Raw genomic sequence first — 23,721 nt, 5'->3', positions numbered from 1 at the left:
GAAGGATCAGCTCACCGAGAAGTGAAGTTACAGCAACTCGCCTTTACTTCCGGTTATTTGTTCAGTCACATTCCTTCAAAGCCCTAAGCCGTTCCAAACTGTGAGGGATAATGTGTGCACGGAGGACATTAGTTCTTGCTGTTCAGCATGAATCCATTTAGTTAGTTTTGCTTCCGCCTTTGACAAGCTATCTTAGTGTTGTTAAAACTCCTCCAAGTATTCCTTCCTAGGAACCTGACTGAAAATGATTAACCTCCCACGTTCTGTATTGGATTTTTCTTCATATTTCTTGCTGTAACCTTTAGAAGGGTGAACAATTGAACGTCCTTATCATTTCACCGTTGCTCTTGTCCCTTGTCCAGAGCTTCACTGGACTCTGCCTTTCACGAAGGTGGGAAGGGGAATAAGGATGCAGTTCTGGTCCCCCGTGAATACAGATTGAGAGGCTGGGGAGTGTGTCATGACTACAGACCAGGCCAGTTACTTTCTCCTTCCATTTGTACTAATCGCACAGTCATTCCGTAACAGGCAAAAATGCCTAAACTGTTTATAAACTGCAAAAATGCCTGCACTGTACGCAGCACAGTCCGCGCTATATGCGGCAGAGTCAGTTCCAGTCGGGAGAGGGGCCAGCTGGCTCCCAGGCAGGCCTGCCTTGTGGGCTTAGTAGGTTCTGTCCTTAGAGCAGAAGGTCTCAGTACTCAGTTTCATCAGCTCACTCAGGGTTGATCAAGCCTTAAGTGTTAGTCAATCAGTCATGTCCGACTCTGTGTGACCCCATGGACTGTAGCCCACCAGGCTCTTCTCTCCTTGGGATTTCCCAGTCAGGAATACTGGAGTGGGAAGCCACTCCCTTCTCTAGGGGTCTTCCTGACCCAGGGGTTGAACCCAGGTCTCTTGCATTGAAGGCAGATTCTTTACCATCTGAGCCACCAGGGAAGCCCTAAGCCTTAAGGGACTGACCCTACCCCAACTCTCTAGAGACCCAGATTGGTAAACCAGAGTTTCATAGATTTATGCTGAAAAAGGAGTGCCAGAGTATTCAAGCTACTGATAAGCTCACATTCTCCATCAGAGGAAAGGCGGCTTAGGGGAAGTCACGTTATTTGTTACATAACTCTTAGAAGCGGGTGATCTTAAAGCCTGGTGTTACAGATCTACAGATACCCTGCCACTTGGTCTCCAGCACTCACATGCTCTGTTATCTGTCAGGAGAAAAAGTGGAGATGGGACTTTTCAAAGTCCAGTGCAATTTTCTTGATTACCACTCTTCTCTTGGGTTCTTCTCCCCTTCATTCGTTTGGATGATCAAAGTGACACTCTGTGCAATAGATTAGTTGATTGGAATCCTCTGCACAAGAGTCTTATGAAAGATATGGACCATATGAAATCAATAGATGGTAGGCCCAGGTGAAATATGATGGGGAAATCAGACGCATACAGAGTCCCCATCCTCAGCACCCCAACCTCCCCCTTCCCCTCATCACTGCTCCCCACTTGTGGTATCAGAAACAAAGGGATGGTCTGGGGCTAAAATGCAGCCTTGTCCCGCTTTTAGCCTTCTCTTTTAGGCAGTGAAAGGTAATCTATCTTTCCTTGGTGGTGGATAAGTAGAATACTGTGGAAGTCACTTAGCCAGCCAAAGGTTTCTTCCACAGCACATTTGAGGCTAAAACACAAGATAAAAAATGACTGGACTCATTTCTTAATCTCCTTGGTTATCATCAGAGAAGGCCCATCCTTCCAGCTGGTTTCTGTATTGAAGAAATACCGCAGAACAAACCTCCAAGCCCCATTGTGTACAGTATGGGCATCTGGTTTATTTCTTCATTGGTTGGTGGGTTCATGTTTTAGCAGGAATGCTGCAGAAGTATCACAGTTCCTGAGAGAAGTCACCTTCGTATCAGCTTTATATAGTTTCTATCGCGAAATTAAAGGAACAGGGTTAAGATGTTTTATTCGGTTATTACTTTTCCAGTAGCCCTTTACTTTAATAGCTTTCAGTGGACAGAGAAGACATCTATTTACTTCTCTTTATTTCAGCCCACATGTAATTAAGTTCTTAACGATTTTTTCCAAAATATTAATAGCTTTAATGGTTTTCTTTATTCTAAGAGTAATATTACCCTCATTGTAAAACACATAAATTCTTTTTTTTTTTAATTGGAGAATAATTGCTTTACAATGTTGTGTTGGTTTCTGCTGTAGAGCAACATGAGTCAATCATATATATATATATATATATATATATATATATATCTCCTCCTTCTTGAGCCTCCCTGTCCCTTCCTACCCATCTAGGTCATCACACAGCACCAGGAGGGGCTCCCTGTGTGATACAGCAGCTTTCCGCTAGTTCTGTTTTATACATGGTAGTATATATATGTCAGTGCTACATTCTCAATTTGTTCTACCCTCTCCTTACCCAGCTGTGTCCACTCGGCTGTTCACATAAATCCTTAATAATGGCTTTCTCAACCCACTCCAGTACTCTTGCCTGGAGAATCCCATGGACGGAGAAGCCTGGTAGGCTGCAGTCCATGGGGTCGCGAAGAGTCGGACACGACTGAGCAACTTCACTTTCACTTTTCACTTTCATGCATTGGAGAAGGAAATGGCAACCCACTCCAGTGTTCTTGCCTGGAGAATCCCAGGGACGGGGGTAACCGTAGTGGGCTGCCGTCTATGGGGTCACACAGAGTCGGACACGACTGAAGTGACTTAGCAGCAGCAGCAGCAGCATGATAATGAAAGTGTTGAGTGTATAATGACATTGCCTCTGTTAATTCTTTAGAATTATTGCCTTCAGAATCATCCACTCAGGAAGCCTGGAGGGGTGGAGAGAAAAGCTTGAGGCCTGTGGAGACATGCTGTATTAGGGAGGGGCTGGGAAGGAGTAGGTGCTTTACGTGTGTGATCGTGCAAGGGGGCTGTCAGCCTTTCACTGTGCAGATAAGAAAACTGAAGCTCAGAAAGTTGAGCAGCTTGTCTAACATCACTTAGGGTGTGAGTGGCAGAGTTGGGATCAGAACCCAGCCCCTCTGACTCCAGAGCCCCTCCTGACTGCACTGTCCACTCTGACTCTGAGAGAAAGAGCACTGGCCTGTGAGTAAGGAAATCGGGGTTCTATGCTGCAGCTCTCAGCAGTTAGCAGCAGAAGCTTGGGCAAATCCCTGACCCTGACATCTTCATCTCTCAAATGAGGAGACTGGCCAAGACGAGTTCTCTAGTCCTGTGGGGCTGTGGGCATGTTGCTAAGAGGACTTTTTTTAAACTTGCTGAAGAGAACTTGTCCCAATTATACAATGTAATACCCCCTGTGTAGCCAGAGGTCCTCAGGAAAGACCATCCAAAGGTGTTAAGCTTTTTCTAATCTTCATTTGTTAATTTTTTCTCCATCCCTTTTTTAGGGACCGAATGCTGATGTTTGAAGAGCTTTCAGATATCTTCTCAGACCATAATAACCATCTGACCAGCCGGGAGCTACTGATGAAGGTGAGGATGTGGGGTTGCACTGTGCTCTGGACTTTACTCAAAGGAACAAGAGAAGTTTGAGGGCTCTTTGGCTGCCTGCGGTCCCTTGAGAGAGCCTAAAGGGACTGAAACGCAGGTCTTTGGGTTTTTATGCCAAATCAAAGAAGCCTGGGGCTGAGAAAATTCAAAGTCCTGTTCCTTGGCTTCACTGGGATACAACCAGATTGTGAAACTTGGCGTTGCTGCCTGCCTATAGCCCCTGAACAAGCCGCCCTGCAAACACCGAGTGTTGGCAATTAGGTAGGGGAGAGAGAGGGCCTGGAATATCCTTCTCAGCAAAACATCTTCTAAAAGGGCAGGGGCCAAGCCTGCAATTCCACATCCTTTATTTGCACTAAGTTGCGCAACCTGTCCGTCAGCAGTATTTATTGAACACCAGATGAGTGCTGGCTGCTGAACAGCAGGCTAGGTAAAGCTGTAGCTCAGCTCATTTTCTTTCTCTAGATATTTGATGAGTGCCTAATATTTGTAAAGCATTTGACTGGCCTCTGGGAGTATGAAGAAGACTAACACAGACTGTTTTCAGGAACTTACCTTCTAGTGGGTAGATGTAGACATTAAATAAGAATGAATAGTCAAAGAAAGGGACGAACGATAGGTTGTGAGCAGTCATGAGAGGGGAGCAGAGAGTATTTTCACAGCCTTTTTGTAGAGTCCACCCTCCTCATTTTGCAGCTAGTCAAGACTCAGAGAGGTAAGGATACCCCTGAAGTCCCACACCTGGAGGTAGTGGAGCTAGAATGTGAATCCAACCTGGTGAGACCCTAAAGCTGCTGCTTTCATCACTTAAGCATAAAACTGTTTCTTTGGACCACTTGGGAGTAGGAGGCAGGGGAGGTCAGGTGAAACTTCAGAGAGAGGGAAGTGGTCTTTCATTTAATATTGATTATGCATTCATCATGTGCCCAAAGCAATCTCTGATCTTAAGGAGATTACAGTCTCATGGGAGAGGGTGGTAAAGTGGGCAGTTATTAAAAAAACAAAACATTACCCTTTTGCCCTGAACTGGGCAATTAGAGGATCCTTATATAGTACTATATTTAGTCTACTGATCTCATAGAATTGTTTTGAAGATTTACTGAAATCACGTATTTGAAAGCACTGCAGCTGTCCGTCATTTGTAGCATTTGGCAAGCTATCTACATGTGAAACCAAAGTATGCATGACAAATGAAAAGTGTAGGCTATAGATGTAAGCTTCGCATAGACACTTGGAGTAGGAATGAGAGTCTAGTGGGGGTAGGTTTATTTAGAAAAGGCCTCAGTGATAACTGTCGGGTTAGTTCTTCCTATAAAGGCATCTGTTATGATCTTCCTGTCTGTTCTTCTCCTAAGTCCTACTCTTCCTCCATGTCTCCATGAAGACTACATTTCTGCTCAACACACTCAGGTCTGATTAGGCCCCTTTCTGTGTGCTCCGGAAGCCCGTCATTCCTCTTGTCCTAGCTCTCACCATGTGCCTCGTTAAACTTGTCTGTGAATGTCACCTGTCTCCCTGCTGGCCTGTACGCCTCTTGCAGGCAGGGGCTTTTCCGCTGTTATCTCTCTAACACACTGGGCATGTCACAAGTGTTCAGAAACAATGTTGGACTGCACGCATTGACGGGCCTTCTTATTCACACGAGTTTAACCACTTGCCCACTGTTAGCCCTGCTTGGCATAGACAGTGTGTGCAGGGCAGGGTGGCTGGTGTCTCTGGATTTGGCCCACCTGATGAACCGCACACTAAATCAGGCCTGGCTTGCTGAGGTCATGCTCCTCCCTGCTTCACATCCCCCTGGATTTGCAGACTTTAAATGGAAACTCATCTGGCTGGAAGGAGATGGCTTAGTCGTCTCCCTGTCAGTAATACAAAGCTAGACTTAGTGGAGCCACACAGTCAAATCCCAATAGCTCTGAGTCATCTTTCCAAAGTAGATATATTGAATACTGTGCAGCTCATTGCCCGGTGGCCCTCTTCTGGCTGAAACTGTAGAAGCAGAGCTACATCTAGACGTTAAAGGTCCCATAAACCTTTCTGAAATGTAGAAGTTTACCTCGGTGCTCTAAGTTAAATTTCTTGTACATGGCTGGAATCCCAAAGAAATGAAAAACTTGGCTATGAATTCATGTGGTCTGTGCATTATCATTAATGATAGTGGAATGTTTTGGGCAGGTCATATGTCTATGTGGGTCCCTTTCCAGTCATCTTTGTTTATTATTCTTCATATGATGCATATCATTCTGGATGTTAATTCTCAGCACAGTTGTAATAAAATGAAATCAAGATACTTAGGTTTTCAGAAGAACCATGCCTGGTCTCTGTTTTTAATATGCTGGACTTAAACTGATTTGTGGGAGGGTAATCTTAGTTTTGAATGACCTTTCTTCTGCTTCTGGGCAGATGTAAGGTGCTACTTCTATAATACTATGGCTGAAACAACATCCTAATTAGCAAAAATCGATAGTTTTCCTTTTAATTGTTGGAGACAAATGTTTTTATTTTACTCAGAGATTGTTTTAAACCTGTTACTCTTACGATTTCTGAATCTTGGATCATTCCAAGCAGCTTATCTATGGAGTCCACACGTTTCAGTATGACAGGAAAGCAGAACACTACCAAATCTTCTTCGTTCCTGGGACTCTTACTAAGAACTGTCCTGGGTTGAATTGCTCGAAACAAATGCTAGGCCCAGGCAGGCATTTGGCTCTGGTAGAGATGTCTGTTTAATGACTGAGGTCAGAGTTGGGGTAGAAGACTATAGGGCTGGGAAGGCCTATTTCACATAATTACTATTAATTGATGAACTGTCATTTAACCAGGAGTGGAAGTGACAAATAGATTTAAGGGACTAGATCTGATAGACAGAGTACCTGATGAACTATGGACGGAGGTTCATGACATTGTACAGGAGACAGGGATCAAGACCATCCCCAAGGGAAAAAAATGCAAAAAAGCAAAATGGCTATCTGAGGAGGCCCTACAAATAGCTGTGAAAAGAGGAGAAGCGAAAAGCAAAGGAGAAAAGGAAAGATGTACCCATTTGAATGCAGGGTTCCAAAGAATAGCAAGGAGAGATAAGAAAGCCTTCCACAGTGATCAGTGCAAAGAAATAGAGGAAAATAATAGAATGGGAAAGACTAAAGATCTCTTCAAGATGATTAGAGATACCAGGGGAGCATTTCATGCAAAGATGGGCTCGATAAAGGACAGAAATGGTATGGAACTAACAGAAGCAGTAGATATTAAGAAGAGGTGGCAAGAATATACAAGAACTGTACAAAAAAGATCTTCATGACCCAGATAATCATGATGTGTGATCACTCATCTAGAGGCAGACATCCTGCAATGTAAAGTCAAGTGGGCCTTAGGAAGCATCATTACGAACAAAGTTAGTGGACGTGATGGAATTCCAGTGGAGCTATTTGAAATCCTGAAAGATGATGCTGTGAAAGTGCTGCTCTCAATATGCCAGCAAATTTGGAGCACTCAGCAGTGGCCACAAGACTGGAAAAGGTCAGTTTTCATTCCAATTCCAAAGAAAGGCAATGCCAAAGAATGCTCAAACTACTGCACAATTGCACTCATCTCAGACACTAGTAAAGTAATTCTCAAAATTTTCCAAGCCAGGCTTTAGTAATATGTGAACCATGAACTTCCAGATGTTCAGACTGGTTTTAGAAAAGGCAGAGGAACCAGAGATCAAATTGCCAACATCCACTGGATCATCAAAAAAGCAAGAGACATCTATTTCTGCTTTATTGACTATGCCAAAGCCTTTGACTGTGTGGATCACAATAAACTGTGGAAAATTCTGAAAGAGATGGGAATACCAGACCACCTGACCTGCCTCTTGAGAAATCTGTATGCAGGTCAGAAAGCAACAGTTAGAACTGGACATGAAACAACAGACTGGTTCCAAATCGGGAAAGGAGTACGTCAAGGCTGTATATTGTCACCCTGCTTATTTAACTTATATGCAGAGTACATCATGAGAAACTCTGGGCTGGATGAAGCACAAGCCAAAATCAAGATTGCTGGGAGAAATATCAATAACCTCAGATATGCAGTTGACACCACCCTTATGGCAGAAAGTGAAGAAGAACTAAAGAGCCTCTTGAAAGTGAAAGAGGAGGGTGAAAAAGTTGGCTTCAAGCTCAACATTCAGAAAACTAAGATCATGGCATCTGGTTCAATCACTTCATGGCAAATAAATGGAGACACAGTGCAAACAGTGGCTGACTTTATTTTTGGGGGGCTCCAAAATCACTGCAGATGGTGATTGCAGCCATGAAATTAAAAGATGCTTACTCCTTGGAAGGAAAGTTATGACCAACCTAGACAGCATATTAAAAAGCAGAGATGTTACTTTGCCATCAAAGGTCCATCTAGTCAAGGCTCCGGTTTTTCTAGTAGTCATGTATGGATGTGAGAGTTGGACTATAAAGAAAGCTGGGTGCCAAATAATGGGTGCTTTTGAAGTGTGTTGTTGGAGAAGACTCTTGAGAGTCCCTTGGACTGCAAGGAGATCCAACCAGTCCATTCTGAAGGAGATCAGTCCTAAGTGTTCATTGGAAGGACTGATGTTGAAGCTGAAACTCCAATACTTTGGCCACCTGATGCGAAGAGCTGACTCATTTTAAAAGACCCTGATGCTGGGAAAGATTGTGAGTAGGAGGAGAAGATGGAGAAGGAAATGGAACCAACTCCAGTGTTCTTGCCTGGAGAATCCCAGGGACGGGGGAGCCTGGTGGGCTGCCATCTATGGGGTCGCACAGAGTCGGACACAACTGAAGCGACTTAGCAGCAGCAGCAGCAGCAGCAGCAGGTGGAGAAGATGATGACAGAGGATGAGATGGTTGGATGGCATCACTGACTCAATGGATTTGAGTTTGGGTAAACTCTAGGAGTTGGTGATGGACAGAAAGGCCTGGCATGCTGCGGTCATGGAGTTGCAAAGAGTCAGACACGACTGAGCTACTGAACTGAATTGATGGAGAGGGGTCCACTGCTTATGTAGCACCCAATAGAAGAGGCCCCTTGAGGCCCAGGAACAGGATGGATGAGAGCAGCTGTCTTCTGCCAAAGATGGTGATAGGCAGTGAGACTCATCTGCCGAAGATGGTGATAGGCAGTGAGAGAAATTTGTGCTAGAGAGAGAAGGACAGAGAGGGGATGAAACAAGAGGAGAATGGAAGGTTGACGGAGGGCAAGATTTGGAATTCTTCCAAGCATGGTGATAATGGAGATCATGGGACAGGATGGTATATCCAGATACCTGAGTAGAGCAAAAAATAAGATGACTTTGTCAGAAAGAAGAAGCATCATCAAGAGAGTAGAAGCAGGAGTAGGAAAAGGAGGCAGAGGAGAGATCCAGAGAGATGCAGTCACAGTGCCCGTGAAGAGTCTTGCGAAGTTTCAAGGGATTGGTGTCGTGAGCCTTGCAGGACAGGGTTAGGGCCGAGGCAGAACACTGACATGGTGGGATGTGACACACAGTGGATTTCTGTTGACACCTCATTTGGAATAGCTGGCATTACTCATCAGTCTTTTTAGTTAGCTAGCCAGGAGTGGAGCCTCACTCTCCTGAAGTCGGGCGATCAGCAAATCTTCCAGCTCCCGGCCCCAGATCTTTCTCCTCCCCGCAAGGAGGTCATCCTCAGTGCTCTTTTAAGCTCCTTCCTAGTTATGTGATTCTCAGCAGCCTCTTAGCTTTTCAGAAATCCTTCTCAAGAATTTTAATGCACCTGCAGTACTGTCCATACATTACACGTCTGTCAGTGATTAAGCAACTGGAAGGGAACCAGGAGGGCCTATTCCCCAAAGAGATGGATATTTGCATTCAAAAGTCAGGAAGAATTGATTTCTCACTCCAAGCAGATTCTCAAGAATTTGAGAGGACTCACAATCACCGAGCAGAGGAAGTGGCACATTTTAGGACACTTTCATTCATCCCCCAGCAAAAACTATAAACAGGAGATCGTTAAACAATACCTCTTCTTATTGTCATTTGTAATAGGGAGACTGACAGTCGCTAAGGAGTCACTATGGGTTCTGTCCCTAGGGATGTACCTGGACCCAGGTAAAGGCGGGTGAATGATATAGGATACTGATGCCTCACTGTTACCGGAAAGGCCAGGTCACTGGAAAAGGTCCCCTTGTAGTCGGACAGTAGCGAAAGGTCGCATGCTCTGGTTATATGATAAACCCAGGGAAAGCTGACTGACTGAGGGAGACCAGTGTGGAGTCTGGCGCTCCTGAATTGTGAAATCTGCCTCCCATTCATGCAGTTCCTGGAAAATGAGAACTTAACAAGACCCCAAAACCCACAAAACCCAAAGCACTTTATGTTCAGTCAGCAAACTGGAGATTAGTCATTATGTGGAAGAGTTTGTTATTACAACAGATGGGAGGAAAGAAAGGGTCGCCATCTGTCCCCAGGCGCTGGGAGGAAGGAATTGATTTTGTAGGAGTTCCAAACCTAAGAGGCAACTTGGAAGGAAAGGCTGAGGGATAGAAGGGGGAAAAACATGTATGAGGGTCTGGCTTTCATAGATCAGCACGGGACTTCCTCAGAGAACTTCCGGTACCAAAGTTTCATTTAGCTAAGAAATACCACAGAAATAGTCTTTTTCTTTCACAGGGTGCTGGCGCACGCCTTTCAGACCAATTTCAAGAAATCACAAAAAGTACAGAGGAAGAGATGTTTGTTTCCAGACATGTGATTACTTGCAGTGAAATTCGGGATGTGTAAAAATTGTCTCCATTTCTGGGAATTCCCTGCCTTATATTCATGATTGATTTTATAAAATTGATTGGGGGCTCTTCTTGCAAACTAGGGGGAAACAGGATAAGACAAGGCCACCAGGCCCTCTCAAGAACAGACCGCTTGCCACGGGTCAGCCAGGTGTTTTCGTGAGGCGGTCCGGCGCCTGCTGGAGGCCTCTTCATTTCACACGGTGTCCACGTAGTGCCCCAGAAGCTAGGCGCCCCTTCCCTCTTTCCAGCACCTTCCTCCATCTCTGTCCTCTGTTGTGTGCGTCTGTTTCTTAGGAAGGAACCTCGAAATTTGCAAACCTGGACAGCAGCGTGAAAGAGAACCAGAAGCGGACCCAGAGGCGGCTTCAGCTCCAGAAGGACATGGTATGGAAAGCCTTGGGTCTCCCCGAGGGCCAGCCAGGGAGCCACCCCATGTGGGTGGCAGGGCTCCCGCTTGGCACCAGAACCTTCCGTCTGCGGGGTGCCCCTGCTCCCAAAAAAGTTCTCGTGCTCTTTACCTCATCTGTCCTCTGCAGCCCTGGGAGGTATCAAGGCAAGCTCTTCTCACTCCCACTTGACCCAGCAGGAAATAGTTTGGTCCAAGAGTCCCAGATCGCGTTTGTTTTCTGGAAATTTTTTTTTTTTTTTCTGGAAGTGAGGGAAAGTCTGTGGCAGGTAGGCTTCTGTCCCTTATACTGTGTTATTTTATCCACTTCTGTACTTATCCACTTCTGTACTTAGGAGCTTGAGACCTGAGACCTCCTGCAATGCCTACTGTAATCAGCTTTTTTTTTTTCTCTCTTTTGGCCACGCTACACAGCACACGGGATCTTAGTTCCCTGATCAGGGATCGAGCTCGTGGCCCCTGCATTGGAAGCACAGAGTCTTAACCACTGGACCCCAGGGAAGTCTCAACTGTTTTCAAAGTCCCAACTTTGAACACACAGTAGCTCCAGGACCTGGTTGTTGGAGAAAGAGAATGTCAGCTCCCAGAACTTGGTCCTTGTACTCAGAGATCTTTTCATTTGTTCCAAACCCTCTAGTCATTTTCTGGATCTCCTCACTGACACACGTACTAACCAAATCTTTCTAGTTTTTTGGTATTCAAAGGAGCATCGTACCTCCTTCCTTAAGACTAAAAGATAACTATTGACATCACTGGCTTTATTTTTAAAACTCTCCTAACTTTGAGCATAGAAGGGGAAAACCAGAGAGACCAGATTGGAGACTGACAAACTCTAAATATTTTCATCCCTGCTTGAAGAAGACTTTTCTTCTTCTTTGAAAGCCTGATCATAAATCAGAAATGTTGTTTTTGAGTGATGGGCCTCTTCTGTAACATAAAGCCTGTAGAATATTCACAGCACTTCAAACATTTTTGGTGGTTCAAAGACAAGTTAAAAATAGCTGTTAAGAGAGAGATTATTTTGGTTCAGGATGAGACCTTGTACACATAATAGGGAAGGACAAACTGCAGCTGACAGTGAGCTCTTGAAGGACAAAACCTGCCTTGGTGTGAGCCTTGCGAAGCAGCCCTGACCAAGGAAACAGCCGGCCACATGCACATCAGGCCGCCTGGTTTCACCCTGGTGAAGGCTTTGTGTTCTTGCTAGAATTTCCGTAAGTGCCTTAATGGGCTTTAGGACAAGGTGCGTCCATGGAAGCCCCCTTTTATTTTCTCTTCAAAATAGTGCCTTGGTGGCCTTGTGGAGGATAGAAATTATTTCCAAGGAGATTTGGTGTAATTAATTTAGTACGTATATACCTGGAGAAGGGAATGGCTACTCACTCCAGTATTCTTGCCTAGAGAATTCCATGGACAGAGGAGCCTGATGGGCTACAGTCCATGGGATGGCAAAGAGTCGGACACAGCTGAGTGACTAACACTTTCACAATTTCATATACCTGCAGTGGAATTGCTTCTACCTTTATTTTCGAGGGAATTTTTTTTTTTTCAGTTGGAGGATAATTGTTTCCAGCTATGCACACACATACCTCTCCTCCCTCTCAAGCCTCCCTCACACCCCACATCCCACCCCTCTAGAGCTTCCCAGCTGGGCTCCCTGTGCTCCAGAGCAGCTTCCCAGCAGCCATCTGTTCTGCACATGGCAGCGTATGTATGTCAGTGCTGCTCTCTCAGTCTGTCCCACCCTCTTCTTCCCTGCTGTGTCCACAGCTCCGTTCTCCACGTCTGAGTCTCTCTTCCTGCCCTGCAAATAGGTTCATCGGTACCATTGTCCAGATCTCATACGTATGCGTTAATATACGATACTTGTTTTTCTCCTTCTGACTTACTTTACTCGTATGACAGACTCTAGGTTCATCCGCATCACCACACATTTAAATAAACTTTTAATTTTAGAAGTTAGAGAGAAGTTCCAGATAATACATAGAGTTTCTCCGCACCCCTCACCCTTCCACTACCACCCCAGTTAACATCTGTAACCGTGGCACACCTGGCAATACTAGGATGTCGACATGGGCATCCTGCTGCTCACTGAAAGCCAGACTTGACTTGGATTCACCAGTTTCCCACCGGCATCATCTTTCTGTCCCAGGATCTAATCCAGGGTGCCCCACGGCATGTAGTTGTCAGCCTGGTCCCCTCTGCTCTGTGACGGTTTCTGAGTCTTCCTCTTTAGGAAGACTGTTCCAGTGTCCTGAGAATGTCCTGCAGCCAGGGGTGTCTGTTGTTTTCCTAGTGATTAGACTGAGGTTAAGGGTCTGGAGAGGAGTATCACAGATGTGAAGTGTCTTCTCATCCTATCAAGGAATAAATGGCATCAGTGTGACATGGATGTCACTGGTGATTTTAGCCTTCATCACCTGGGTAAGGTAGAGTTTGGCAAGTTTTCTAGTTTAAAGGTACTGTTTTCCCCTTTCCCTCCTGTTTTCTTCAGAACCGAGTCACCAAGCCACTTTATAGTGATACCACAGCTTCCTGTGGGCACACTCCCGCAGTGGGCTGCAGCCACCCCTCTGCCTGGTGAGGCCGTCCTTCCCAGGGCTGTTCTGAACCACCGGGGGTGTCCACACACTGTGAGAGAGAACAGAGGTCCCTCTGACCTTGTGTCGGCAATGTACGAACCTCAATCCACCTGAAGCATCTCCTGCCTTCAAGGCTTGGTTTTCATGACTTCGAAAGTTACCTTGGTGATGAAATTCCCAGTCAATTCATAAAGGAATTTAAAATTTTTCATTCATAGAGGTTAGCACTAGTGGCCTTAAGAGAGGCCTTCAGTGGTTCTTAATTACTCTCCAAATGCTGTCGAGGCTCACCTGGCCATTGAGAGATTGCTGCCTCCATCTGCAAATGGGCTCCCTGCAGACTGCAGCAGACACAGCTTTTGGTCCGTGTGGACCAGACTTTCAGTAACGCAGAGACGGTTTTCTTGTGCTTGCTCTTCAGGGTGTGATGCAGGGGACTGTGCCCTACCTGGGCACCTTCCTGACTGACCTCACCATGCTAGACACTGCCCTCCAGGACTACATCGAGGTGAGTTCCGGGCCGGTGGTGCAGGTGGATCTGTAGCCTTCCCATTGGTTGCCCAAGAGAGAAATACACTTTTGTTCACATCAAGTGGGGCTTCCCAGCTGGTGCAGAGGGTAAAGAATCCGCCTGCAACGCAGGAGATGTGGGTTCAATCCCTGGGTCAAGAAGATGCCCTGGAGAAGGGAATGGCAACCCAATCCAATATTCTTGCTGGGAAAACCCCATGACAGAGGAGCCTGGCAGGCTATGGTCCATGTGGTAGCAAAGAGTCAGACATGACTGAGCGACTGAGTGCATGCGCGCGCACACACACACACACACACACACACCAACTGAGGGCTCTTCATGAACATGGCATTGTGCTAGATGCCATGAGTTATACAGAGATGAGTGACTCCAGCAGTGCCTCACAATCTCGTGGAAGGTGTATTTCAAAGCAGACAGTGATGGATGGAAATAGTAAGAACTCAAACAGAAATGAAGTGGGAGAAGAGGGGAAGCCTCAATTGATTCCTTAGGCACAGAGGTCATGGCATCCATTATGAAGGACTGGGCTGGAACATTGTCAGTGTTTTATCAAAAGGGAAGTCACTTCTATGTAACATCATTATCAAAGTTAAGTTTCAATTCTCCAGCCCTGCCGGCTTCTAGTCTCAGTGGGCTGAATTTAACTTTTCGATCATTGGTCATTCCGATGATTTTAAAAGTTAAAAGTCAAATCCTGCCCAGTGTTGGGTAGGACTTTGGCAGGTGGAGCTGAGGGAATAATATGCCCCCACGTTCTACCTGTTGGGATAGGAAGTCAGTCAAATTCATGGGTTTTCAGATATCCTTTTTTGATTCATATTATTACCTTCCCTCTCTCTCTTTTTCTCAAAATGGGAAATGAAGTGAAGCCTAGAAAAACCAGCTGCTTGTTAGTAACAGTAATAGAATATTACATAGAGAAGAGATTTGATATTTGAAATGAAACTTAAGGATTTCTCATGTATTTCTTTATCTCACGTTCCTGGTTATCACGTGCAGTCAGCCGGCATTTTACTCCATCATAGTTAGGAGTAGCAGTTATCTTGCAAATTCCCACCTCCAAGTTCATTGTAGATGTTGTGGACGTGCTTACCCAGAGAGCAGTGCTCTATATCTATTCACATCCTCTGCCTCAGGAAACACGATCAGGGTTGGGGAATTTGGGGGGGAGTGACCAATGCTTTAAAAGTTAAGTTCAGCCTATGAGACTAGGAGCTGGGGGGCTGGAGAACTGAAACTTAACTTTGGTGATGAGGTTATATAGAAGTGACTTCCCTTTTGATAACACATTGACACTTTGGTTTCCAGTATGAGTCAATGACCATCTGTTTTTGTTGCTTTCGGTCAAGAAAAAAAAAAAAAAAATGTGTGCTGGAACATTTACCCAAGCTTTTGTCTTTACTGGCTCTGCGAGTATATTTGGATTCTGTGTTGTAAGTCCTTTGTCATGACTGTTTCAGTTCGTTTCAGGCATTGTAAGAGAAGGCTGTCCGCCTATATCTTATCCTATGATAAAGAAATATTTTTCTTTAAGCAAATGATGCTTCTCTTCTTCCAAAGTAGCCATGATTACTGTCATGAATAATTGTGACTTTATTGTCCCTTTGATCTATTTTAACAAAAACCTAGAACAAAGAGGGTTATGTTTCAAAATAGCTTGGTTTGTCATTCTTTTCAAAAAAATTTCTTTCAGGGTGGACTGATAAACTTTGAGAAGAGGAGAAGGGTAAGTAGAAGTCTTGGCTGTGGTTTTCCATTTTACTTCATTTGGGCTTAAAAAAAAAGAGAAGTGGAGACTTAAGTTTTTTGTTGAGGCAGGAAAAAAATAACACATATTGAAAATGTATCATATAGCATTGTACTTGGCACACTCTTATGCGTTATTGCCCCAGAGCCCTCGTGAGGCAGGTTTTATCATTCTCAGTTCAAGGGTGAAGAAACCAGGACTCCGATGAAGTAACTTGACCAGAGTCGCCTGGTGGCATAGCCAGGGTTCACATCCTGTCCTGTTCCTCCTGAGCCCACATTTCTTCCTTTACCCCCTCATCATTATCTTCTTTACAATCAGCCTCAGCAATAACAGGTTTATCCCATTAAGAAGAAAGTGTTTCATAAGAGTATATGATGTAGAAGGGTTACTAAAGATGGTTAACTCTGGTAGGCCTATTATAGAGAGGAAAGGAAATGGTCTTCATTGTTACATGTGGATAATTATTCTCTTCCTTTCCTATCAGCATAGGAAGGGGCGTTCAACATCACTTTGAATTTTTCTGTGGAAAGTAGAATAGTTCTGTACAGAGAGATAAAACAGAGCTTTGAAAATTTGCTATGGTTTTAGTGTTAAAATGGTATATTTAAATAACCCCAAGGAAAATAATAGTATTACCCCATGGAACTCTCGTTGTTCTTTAGTTATTCATTCATTCTTTCATCCCACAAACGTTTCTTGCAGACCTAACACTGGATGGGAAAGTGGGATAGGTTTAGGGATTGCATCAGGAAAAGCCCAGAGCTCCCTGCCCTCGTGAAGTTACAGTAAAGGAAGTAGGTAGGCAAACAGGCAGTTACCATGCAACCTGATAAGGGCTTATGAGCAAAAGTAGTGGGTATTAAAGGAGCATATAGGAGGGGCATTTGTCCCCAACTTGTGGGGTCAGAGAAACTTCCAGGAGTAAATGACATTGCAGTTAAAACCAAAGTTTCAGGAGCTAAGCAGGCTGAACTCATAAGTAACAAGAGACAAACACCGCCTGAGACAAATGCAAGTCTTCTGTCCCTGGTAGCATATGATGATGAATGCGTCTTGCGGATGCTGAGGCCAAGGTGGGAGGTTACTGCATGGGAAATCCACACCTACGGAATCTGCCAGTTGTTGAACTGCCTCTGTCCTGTAACCATCCAAACCAATTCAATTACTGCCTCCACAGTTACCCATCTTTGTCCTTTCTCTTCAGAATAACCCTAGAGGGAAATCTCTTTCATTTTAAGACTAGCATGTTAAACTTTTGAAAAGTTTGAGTATAAAACCTAAAGCTAAAATTTATACTCATTGCTGACTTTAAAAAAATCTTTATTGAAACATCTAAAGAAGGATAAATAATTTTGGACATAACTGTACACTTGCTTCTCTTATGAGCTTTAAAAGACTGAGTTAAATGATTTACTACAGTAGTAAAACCCCAAGAATTCAGGAAATCTAAACATTCAAGTTTATGAGGTTCTGGATTATTTAGATATTCAACCCTACCAAAACTTACTTATCGAGGGCATAAGGGTTGAAGAAGATAGGAATGGAGAACTTGGGAGCTTCCTGACTCAGAGTAATTTTTTTTCTTTTATATTGTAGAAAGTAGAATTTTAAAATACATTTTAGAAGGATTCATCCTTAAAAAAAAGTTTTCTGTCCCAAGAATGGAAATGGAAAAGAGAAATAGAAAGCCACTATGACTTCAGGTCATACCTAGTATGGGTCACCTTGGGAACTTGTTTTATTCGTGTAAAAGGCTTTTTCAAAAAGAAAGGGTACAAAGCATAGACAAAAGCCAGTGAGTCAGAATTCAAATGTGTGAGTTATTCAGCTGTTTTATTTCTAAGGCAGGCAGTTCTTTATAAGCTTCCTTGATGATTTTGTCCATTGTTTATCCACCGCCGTATGTTTTCATGTAGAGAAGATGTGTATCTCATTGGCTTTTTAGTTCACTCTTTGGTGCTCTGATGGATTCCCTGGTGGCTCAGATGGTAAAGAGTCTGCCTGCAGTGTGGGAGACCTGGGTTTGATCATTGGGTCAGGAAGATCCCCTGGAGAAGGAAATGGCAACCCACTCCAGTATTCTTGCCTGGAAAATCCCATGGATGGAGAACGGTGGGGAGTCCATAGGATCACAAAGAGTCCAACACGACTGAGCGACTTCACTTTTACTTTCTGCTTCAGGAATTTGAAGTGATTGCCCAGATCAAGCTCCTACAGTCTGCCTGCAACAGCTACTGCATGAGCCCAGATCCAAAGTTCATCCAGTGGTTCCAGAGGCAGCAGCTCCTGACCGAGGAGGAGAGGTGGGCAGACCCATCGTCCTTCGGGTGGAGCTGCAGTGTTGGTCAGAGGAATACCGCATCTGGGCACTCACTTGGCCATTTATTCAACAGCTCTTTAGCGAGCAGCAACTAGGCTTTCAAAGGATAATAGTGTAGCAGAAAAAACTGAACTGCCAGCATCAGAAAATGTGCTTTCAGATTCTTGTGCTGTACCATTCATTTATCTTTGTTACCTTGAACAAGTCACGTATTCTTCCTGATCTTCAGGATGCTCTTCTGTAAGATGTCTGTTTGAGAGGATTAAATGTAGTCTTCTTGGAGACAGCATCATTGCCATCACTATTGGTCACTATTGGTAATTGGTACTAGCTTTGAGGGAGTGTTCAAGGGGGCAGGAGAAACAGACTCATGAAGAGTTGAAATAACAACAGTGGGTAATCAAAGTGCTGCAGGACCCACAGGCAGGAATAGTTCACTTGGCCAAGGATGGGGGAAATGGGGAAGAGCTCATAAAGGCACTAACATCTGGGCTAGGCTGTGGAGGAAAGAAAAGATTTCGCCAGGAGAACTGGAGGAGAACATTCCAGACAGAAGAATGTGAGCAAAGGTCAGGTGCCCTGACAAGCTTGACATTTGGAAGAATGGTTAGAACACTGGCGTGTCTGATTCATGAGTGGACGGGTTTCAAAACAGAGGTTGATGAGCCTGGAGAGTACACTCACTGCAGTGCCTTGAATGTTGGCCCGTCAGAGGTGTGTAGCTTTACCCTATAGTTCAGAGGATTAGAGTTCACAGGCCTTATCCAGCCTACCAGCTGTTTTCACATACTTAAACGGCTGAAAAAGAAACAGCAGAAGAGGACTATCGTGTCATGGGATAGTTATTTGAAATCGAAATTTTAGTATCCATTGATAAAGTTATAAGGGCTTCCCGGGTGGCTAAGTGGTAAAGAATCCTCCTGCCAATGCAGGAGACACAGGACATGTGGGTTCGATCCCTGGGTTGTGAAAATCTCCTGGAGGAGGAAATGTCAACCCACACTCATATTCTTGCCAGGGAAATCCCATGGACAGAGGGGCCTGGTGGGCTACAGTCCATGGGGTCACAAAAGAGCTACAGTCCATGGGGTCACAAAAGAGTCGGACACGACTGAGTGACTGAGCACACACACAATAAAGTTGTATTGGAACACAGCCCATTCATTTCCCTCTTGTTTATGGTTGCTTTCATGCTTTCAAGGCAGAACTGAATAGCTGCAACAGTTACCACACGGCCTGCAAAGCCTAAAATCCTTAATATCTCGTCCTGTACAGAACACATTTTCTGACCTCTGCTGTAGAACAGGGGATTTCCTTGAAAGTTTCTCATCAGGGAAGGTGAAGTTGACTGAAAAACAAGTATTTTGCCAATGAGGAAATTGAGGTTTAGAGAAGGGCTGTAATTTGCCAGTGATAGACTTTAGATTCAAAGTCAGGTCTTCCTGACTCTACAACCTAAGCTCTGAAGGTGGTTGCACAGTGTTATGTCGATCCTGTAAACTCCATAAGCCTGCTTCCTCATTTGAAATGCAGATGTTTTCTGAGGTCCTTGGTAATGGAATAGATTGGTCCTGTTACATTAAAACCTTTGATTAAAAGAAAAAAAAAAGCTCTTTGATTCGGAGTACACGTCAATTAATGAAGGTTTTGTTTTTGCTATGTATTGGATAGAAAACAAAAAAGTTACTGCCTCTTTCTACGTTTTCTGGTCTGATGATCAGTATATATGAACTTCCTCTCTATGCATCAAATTCATATATGGAACATTCACACCATGGCCAGTGATTTGAATCAGAAAGTTCAGGGTCAGAATATCAGCTGTGAAACTGACTTATTAATGATTAAAGGAATCTTGTTAAACATATCCTATTTTTTTTTCCTTGCGATTTATAAAAGCCCTGTGTCTAAAGTTAGTATTTGAATAATGCCTATATCAATGAATACTTCTGCTTGACCAACTACCTGGATACATCTTTAGGTTTAAAAAAGTACACAATATTAGCAACTTATCAAGCTAATATTTACCACTTACCTTCTTCACCTGAACTTCCCAGGCAGCACTAGTGGTAAAGAACCCACCTGTCAATGCAGGAGACGTAAGAGGACACAGGTTTGACCCCTGGGTTGGGAAGATCCCCTGGAGGAGGGCACAGCAACCCACTCCAGTATTCTTCCATGGAGAATTCCATGGACAGAGGACCCTGGCAGACTATGGTCCATAGGGTTGCAAGAGTTGGACATGACTGAAGTGATTTAGCATGCATGCACGCTTCTTCACCTACCTAGAACCAAGTACATCTCCTAACTAAAGCTACAAGCTTTCATAAGAGACATTTCAAGGCAGACCTACATTCTTCTTGTGCTTATGGAAGTTATATCTGCCTGGAATATAGATGTCTGAATCTGGAGTATTTTTAATTTGGGATGTTTTGGCAATTAGAAATGATATTTATATATTTTTATCAATAATATAACTACCTATGTCTATTTATTGAAGATTAGATCATTTACAAATGTCTCTTTCATTTCCTGTAGATAAACAGTAAGTTGAGTATATATATACACACACACACACGTGTGTGGGCATACTCACACAGACACACAAAGTAATGGGAGGTAGCTGGTAATGGGAGAAGTAATAGGAGAAGAAATGATTCTTTCCCTGGCCCAACCATAGGCTGAAAACAATCAGGGAAACAAAAGGAGTCAGCTTTGATACAGCCAGAACCAGCAAATCCATGTGTTTTGAGTCATGCAGAACTAAACAGTCTCAACCTATATACCAGTGGGGGTTTGATGGGAGGAGGCATATATGTCAATTTGTAAAATCTGGTTAAGTCAGTACCCTCTGACCTTTGTCATAGAACAACATAGTCCATATCTTGACTTTGAACAGTCAGAGCCTTGCTCTCAAAGGAAGCCAGTGAATCGTGTGGATTTAAATCTGTTCACTTCCCAAGCTCTGTCCTCACAGGCTCCCCTCTCTCCCCAGCTACGCCCTGTCCTGTGAGATCGAAGCGGCTGCTGATGCCAGCGCCACATCACCCAAGCCTCGGAAGAGCATGGTGAAGAGGCTTAGCCTGTGAGTGCCACCCTGGGGTCCTGGGGCCCAAGAGGGTCCCATCAGAGTGGGAGAGGGGGAGGGTATTCAACAAAGTTCCCCTGAGCCCATTCACTCATTTGTTAAATCGTTAACCTGTCCGTCCCGACTTCAGTACATTTCCTAGATCCATTCTTCCCCACTGTTCTCTCTGGCCTGAACCACCATTATCCCCTGCCTGGACCACCATCATCCCCTGCCTGGACCACACTCCTGCAAGATCCTTACTGACTTCTGGCCCCACCCTTGCTCCAACAGTTCTATTTTCCACCCAGTAGTCTGGTAGTGTGTTCAAATGTACCCCGGATTGTATCACTTCCTTGCTGTAAAATGTCTACTGGTCTTGTTTTAAGGTAGCGCCCGAATTGCTTATCCTGTTTCACTAGGCCCAGCGTGATCTTCCCCAGTCTTCTTGCCACCTTTCTCTGTCTGGAATCCCCCTTGTTCACCACGATCCAGCCCCGCTCATCCCCCAGCCCTCATTTAACCTCCCCAGGCTCCGTGCACACTAGACGCACCAGGTATTTGCACTAGATATCCCCATGACCTGACACACGTTCTCTCCAGACTCGCTCCTTCAGATGTTGGCACAAGCATTACCTCCTTAGAGAGCATCTTGTCTAATGTTGCCATCTGCCCTGATCACTCCCAGCCATGCCCGTTGTCTCCTCCAGTGGAATGTAAGCCACTGAGAGCAGGAACCTTATCCGTTGTGTTCATGGCTGTTTGTCCAGCTCAGGGCCAGGTGTAGCTAACTTAACAACACCTGTCTCCCTCTCATCACAATCCAAAGTCTTCACAGTGGCTCTCAAGCCCCTTCAGGACCTAAAGTGTCATCCCAACCCTGTCCACGTGTCTTGCCCCTGCCTGTCCTCACCTTCCCCCTCTCTGTGCACTGTAGCCCCCCTGCCCCCATGCTGCCCTGAGCTCACTAAGCACACTCATTTTCATTTGCTGTTTCTTCTGCTTAGAACACTGTTCCCCAGATAGCCAAATGGCTCAGTCCCTCACTTACTCCACATCTTTGTTGAAATGAGCCTTCCCTGACCACCTTATATAAAACTGTAACCTGTCCACGTTACCTGCCCTTGGTACCTTCTCTCACCCTCACCCACTTTGAATTTCTCCACTGCATTTACCTCCAGTTGACATGCCGTATTTGGATGTATCTGTTTATTAAATGGAAGGCAAACTCTATGACGGCAGACATTTATGTCTGTTTTTGGTTCATTGTTAACCCCAGAAATTGGTGTCCCATACATAGTAGGTGAACAATACATATTTATTGAATGAACAGATTGAGTCATGTGCCAACACTGTTATGAGAACAATGCATGTATTTCTCATCTGATGCATAAAATAACCTACTGCTGCTAAGTCGCTTCAGTCGTGTCCGACTCTGTGCAACTCCATAGACGGCAGCCCACCAGGCTCCCCTGTCCCTGGGATTCCCCAGGCAAGAACATTGGAGTGGGTTGCCATTTCCTTCTCCAATGCATGAAAGTGAAAAGTCAAAGTGAAGTTGCTCAGTCGTGCCCAACTGTTAGCGGCCTCATGGACTGCAGCCTACCAGGCTCCTCCCTCCATGGGATTTTGCAGGCAAGAGTACTGGAGTGGGGTGCTATTACCTTCTCCGAAAATAACCTACTAGGTTCTACTATTATGCCAACTTCTTTTTGGCGGTGCCACGAGGCATGTAGAATTTTAGTTCCCTAACCAGGGATGGAACCTGCACCCACTGCATTGGGAGCATGGCGTCTTAACCACTGGACTGCCAGGGAAGTCCTGATAACCAGTTTTATAAACTGGGAAAATAAGGCACAGGCAGGGTGAATAGTATGCCAATTATTGTCGGATCTGGGCTCAAATCCAAGATTTGGCTCTAGAGCCAGGGGATCCTTTAACTGTCTGTCTAGTGGAGAAATACCTTCTGGGGGAAGAGGAGAAGGACATAGGAAATAGGAAGTAAGAAGTGGAGGAGAGGAGAAGATGAGGGAAGGAAAGAAGAAAAGGAAGAAAGAGTGAGGGGGAAGGAAGGGAAGGAAGAGAGCCGTCAGTATAATTAGACCCTGTGCTTTGAATGTGGCAAATTTTATGGAAGAGTCTTAAGAGAACCTAGTCTGTCTTGAAGTTGAGCCCATAGACATTAAACTCTGATAGACCTTAGACTAGTGAATCTAATGACGGCTAGAGAGACAAGTTCAAGGAAGCAAGGATTATCATTTGATTAACACATTTGTTCTTCCCTTCTGAAGGTGTATACCTGTGTCTGGTCCTTTCACTGACACAGTCTGCGTTGGCCAGGAGTTTCGCGCTTCCCCCCACAAAGCCCCAGTAGTTCTTGGAGGTCCAAGAAAGGAAGCGACATGAAAAATGGGTCAAGAGATGGTGGGATGGAGTTAAGACAGAGCAAAGATACGCTTTTTAGGTCTTGGAATTTAAGCTTCTAATTCCTTAAATTATTTAATAAAAAAATCAAGCCTATCCTCATTATTTTTACTCTTGTTATTTCCATAGAATATGTTAGTCGCTCAGTAGTGTCCAACTCTTTGTGACTGCATGGACTGTAGCCCAACAGGCTCCTCTGTCCATGGGATTTCCCAGGCAAGAATACTGGAGTGGGTAGCCATTCCCTTCTCCAGGAGACCTTCCTGACATAGTCAGTGCTTATTTGGGTTTGGACCCATTTGCTCGTTTCTTTACATCCCATTCCTTCTTGCATCTTATGCCTTCCTTCCTGTTGTTGATTAATGGTAAAT

At 44.6% G+C, this 23,721-nt stretch overlaps 1 protein-coding gene across 2 annotated transcripts in view; it reads left to right on the top strand.

Annotated features, from left to right (window-relative positions):
• RGL1 (ral guanine nucleotide dissociation stimulator like 1) overlaps positions 1-23,721 on the top strand; it is a 129,274-nt gene that overhangs the window by 89,678 nt on the left and 15,875 nt on the right. For both annotated transcript variants that reach the window (XM_070384813.1, XM_005893091.3), the window contains 6 exons: positions 3,411-3,495; positions 10,567-10,656; positions 13,682-13,768; positions 15,486-15,518; positions 17,724-17,845; positions 20,855-20,944. In XM_070384813.1, coding sequence (XP_070240914.1) covers positions 3,411-3,495; positions 10,567-10,656; positions 13,682-13,768; positions 15,486-15,518; positions 17,724-17,845; positions 20,855-20,944 — 507 coding nt within the window. The remainder of the gene's footprint in view (positions 1-3,410; positions 3,496-10,566; positions 10,657-13,681; positions 13,769-15,485; positions 15,519-17,723; positions 17,846-20,854; positions 20,945-23,721) is intronic.

The sequence above is a fragment of the Bos mutus genome, chromosome 16 (assembly GCF_027580195.1).
Source record: "Bos mutus isolate GX-2022 chromosome 16, NWIPB_WYAK_1.1, whole genome shotgun sequence".
NCBI lineage: Eukaryota > Metazoa > Chordata > Mammalia > Artiodactyla > Bovidae > Bos > Bos mutus.
The sequence above is the reverse complement of the archived record's forward strand: the minus strand, read 5'-3'. Positions and strand labels throughout refer to the sequence as shown.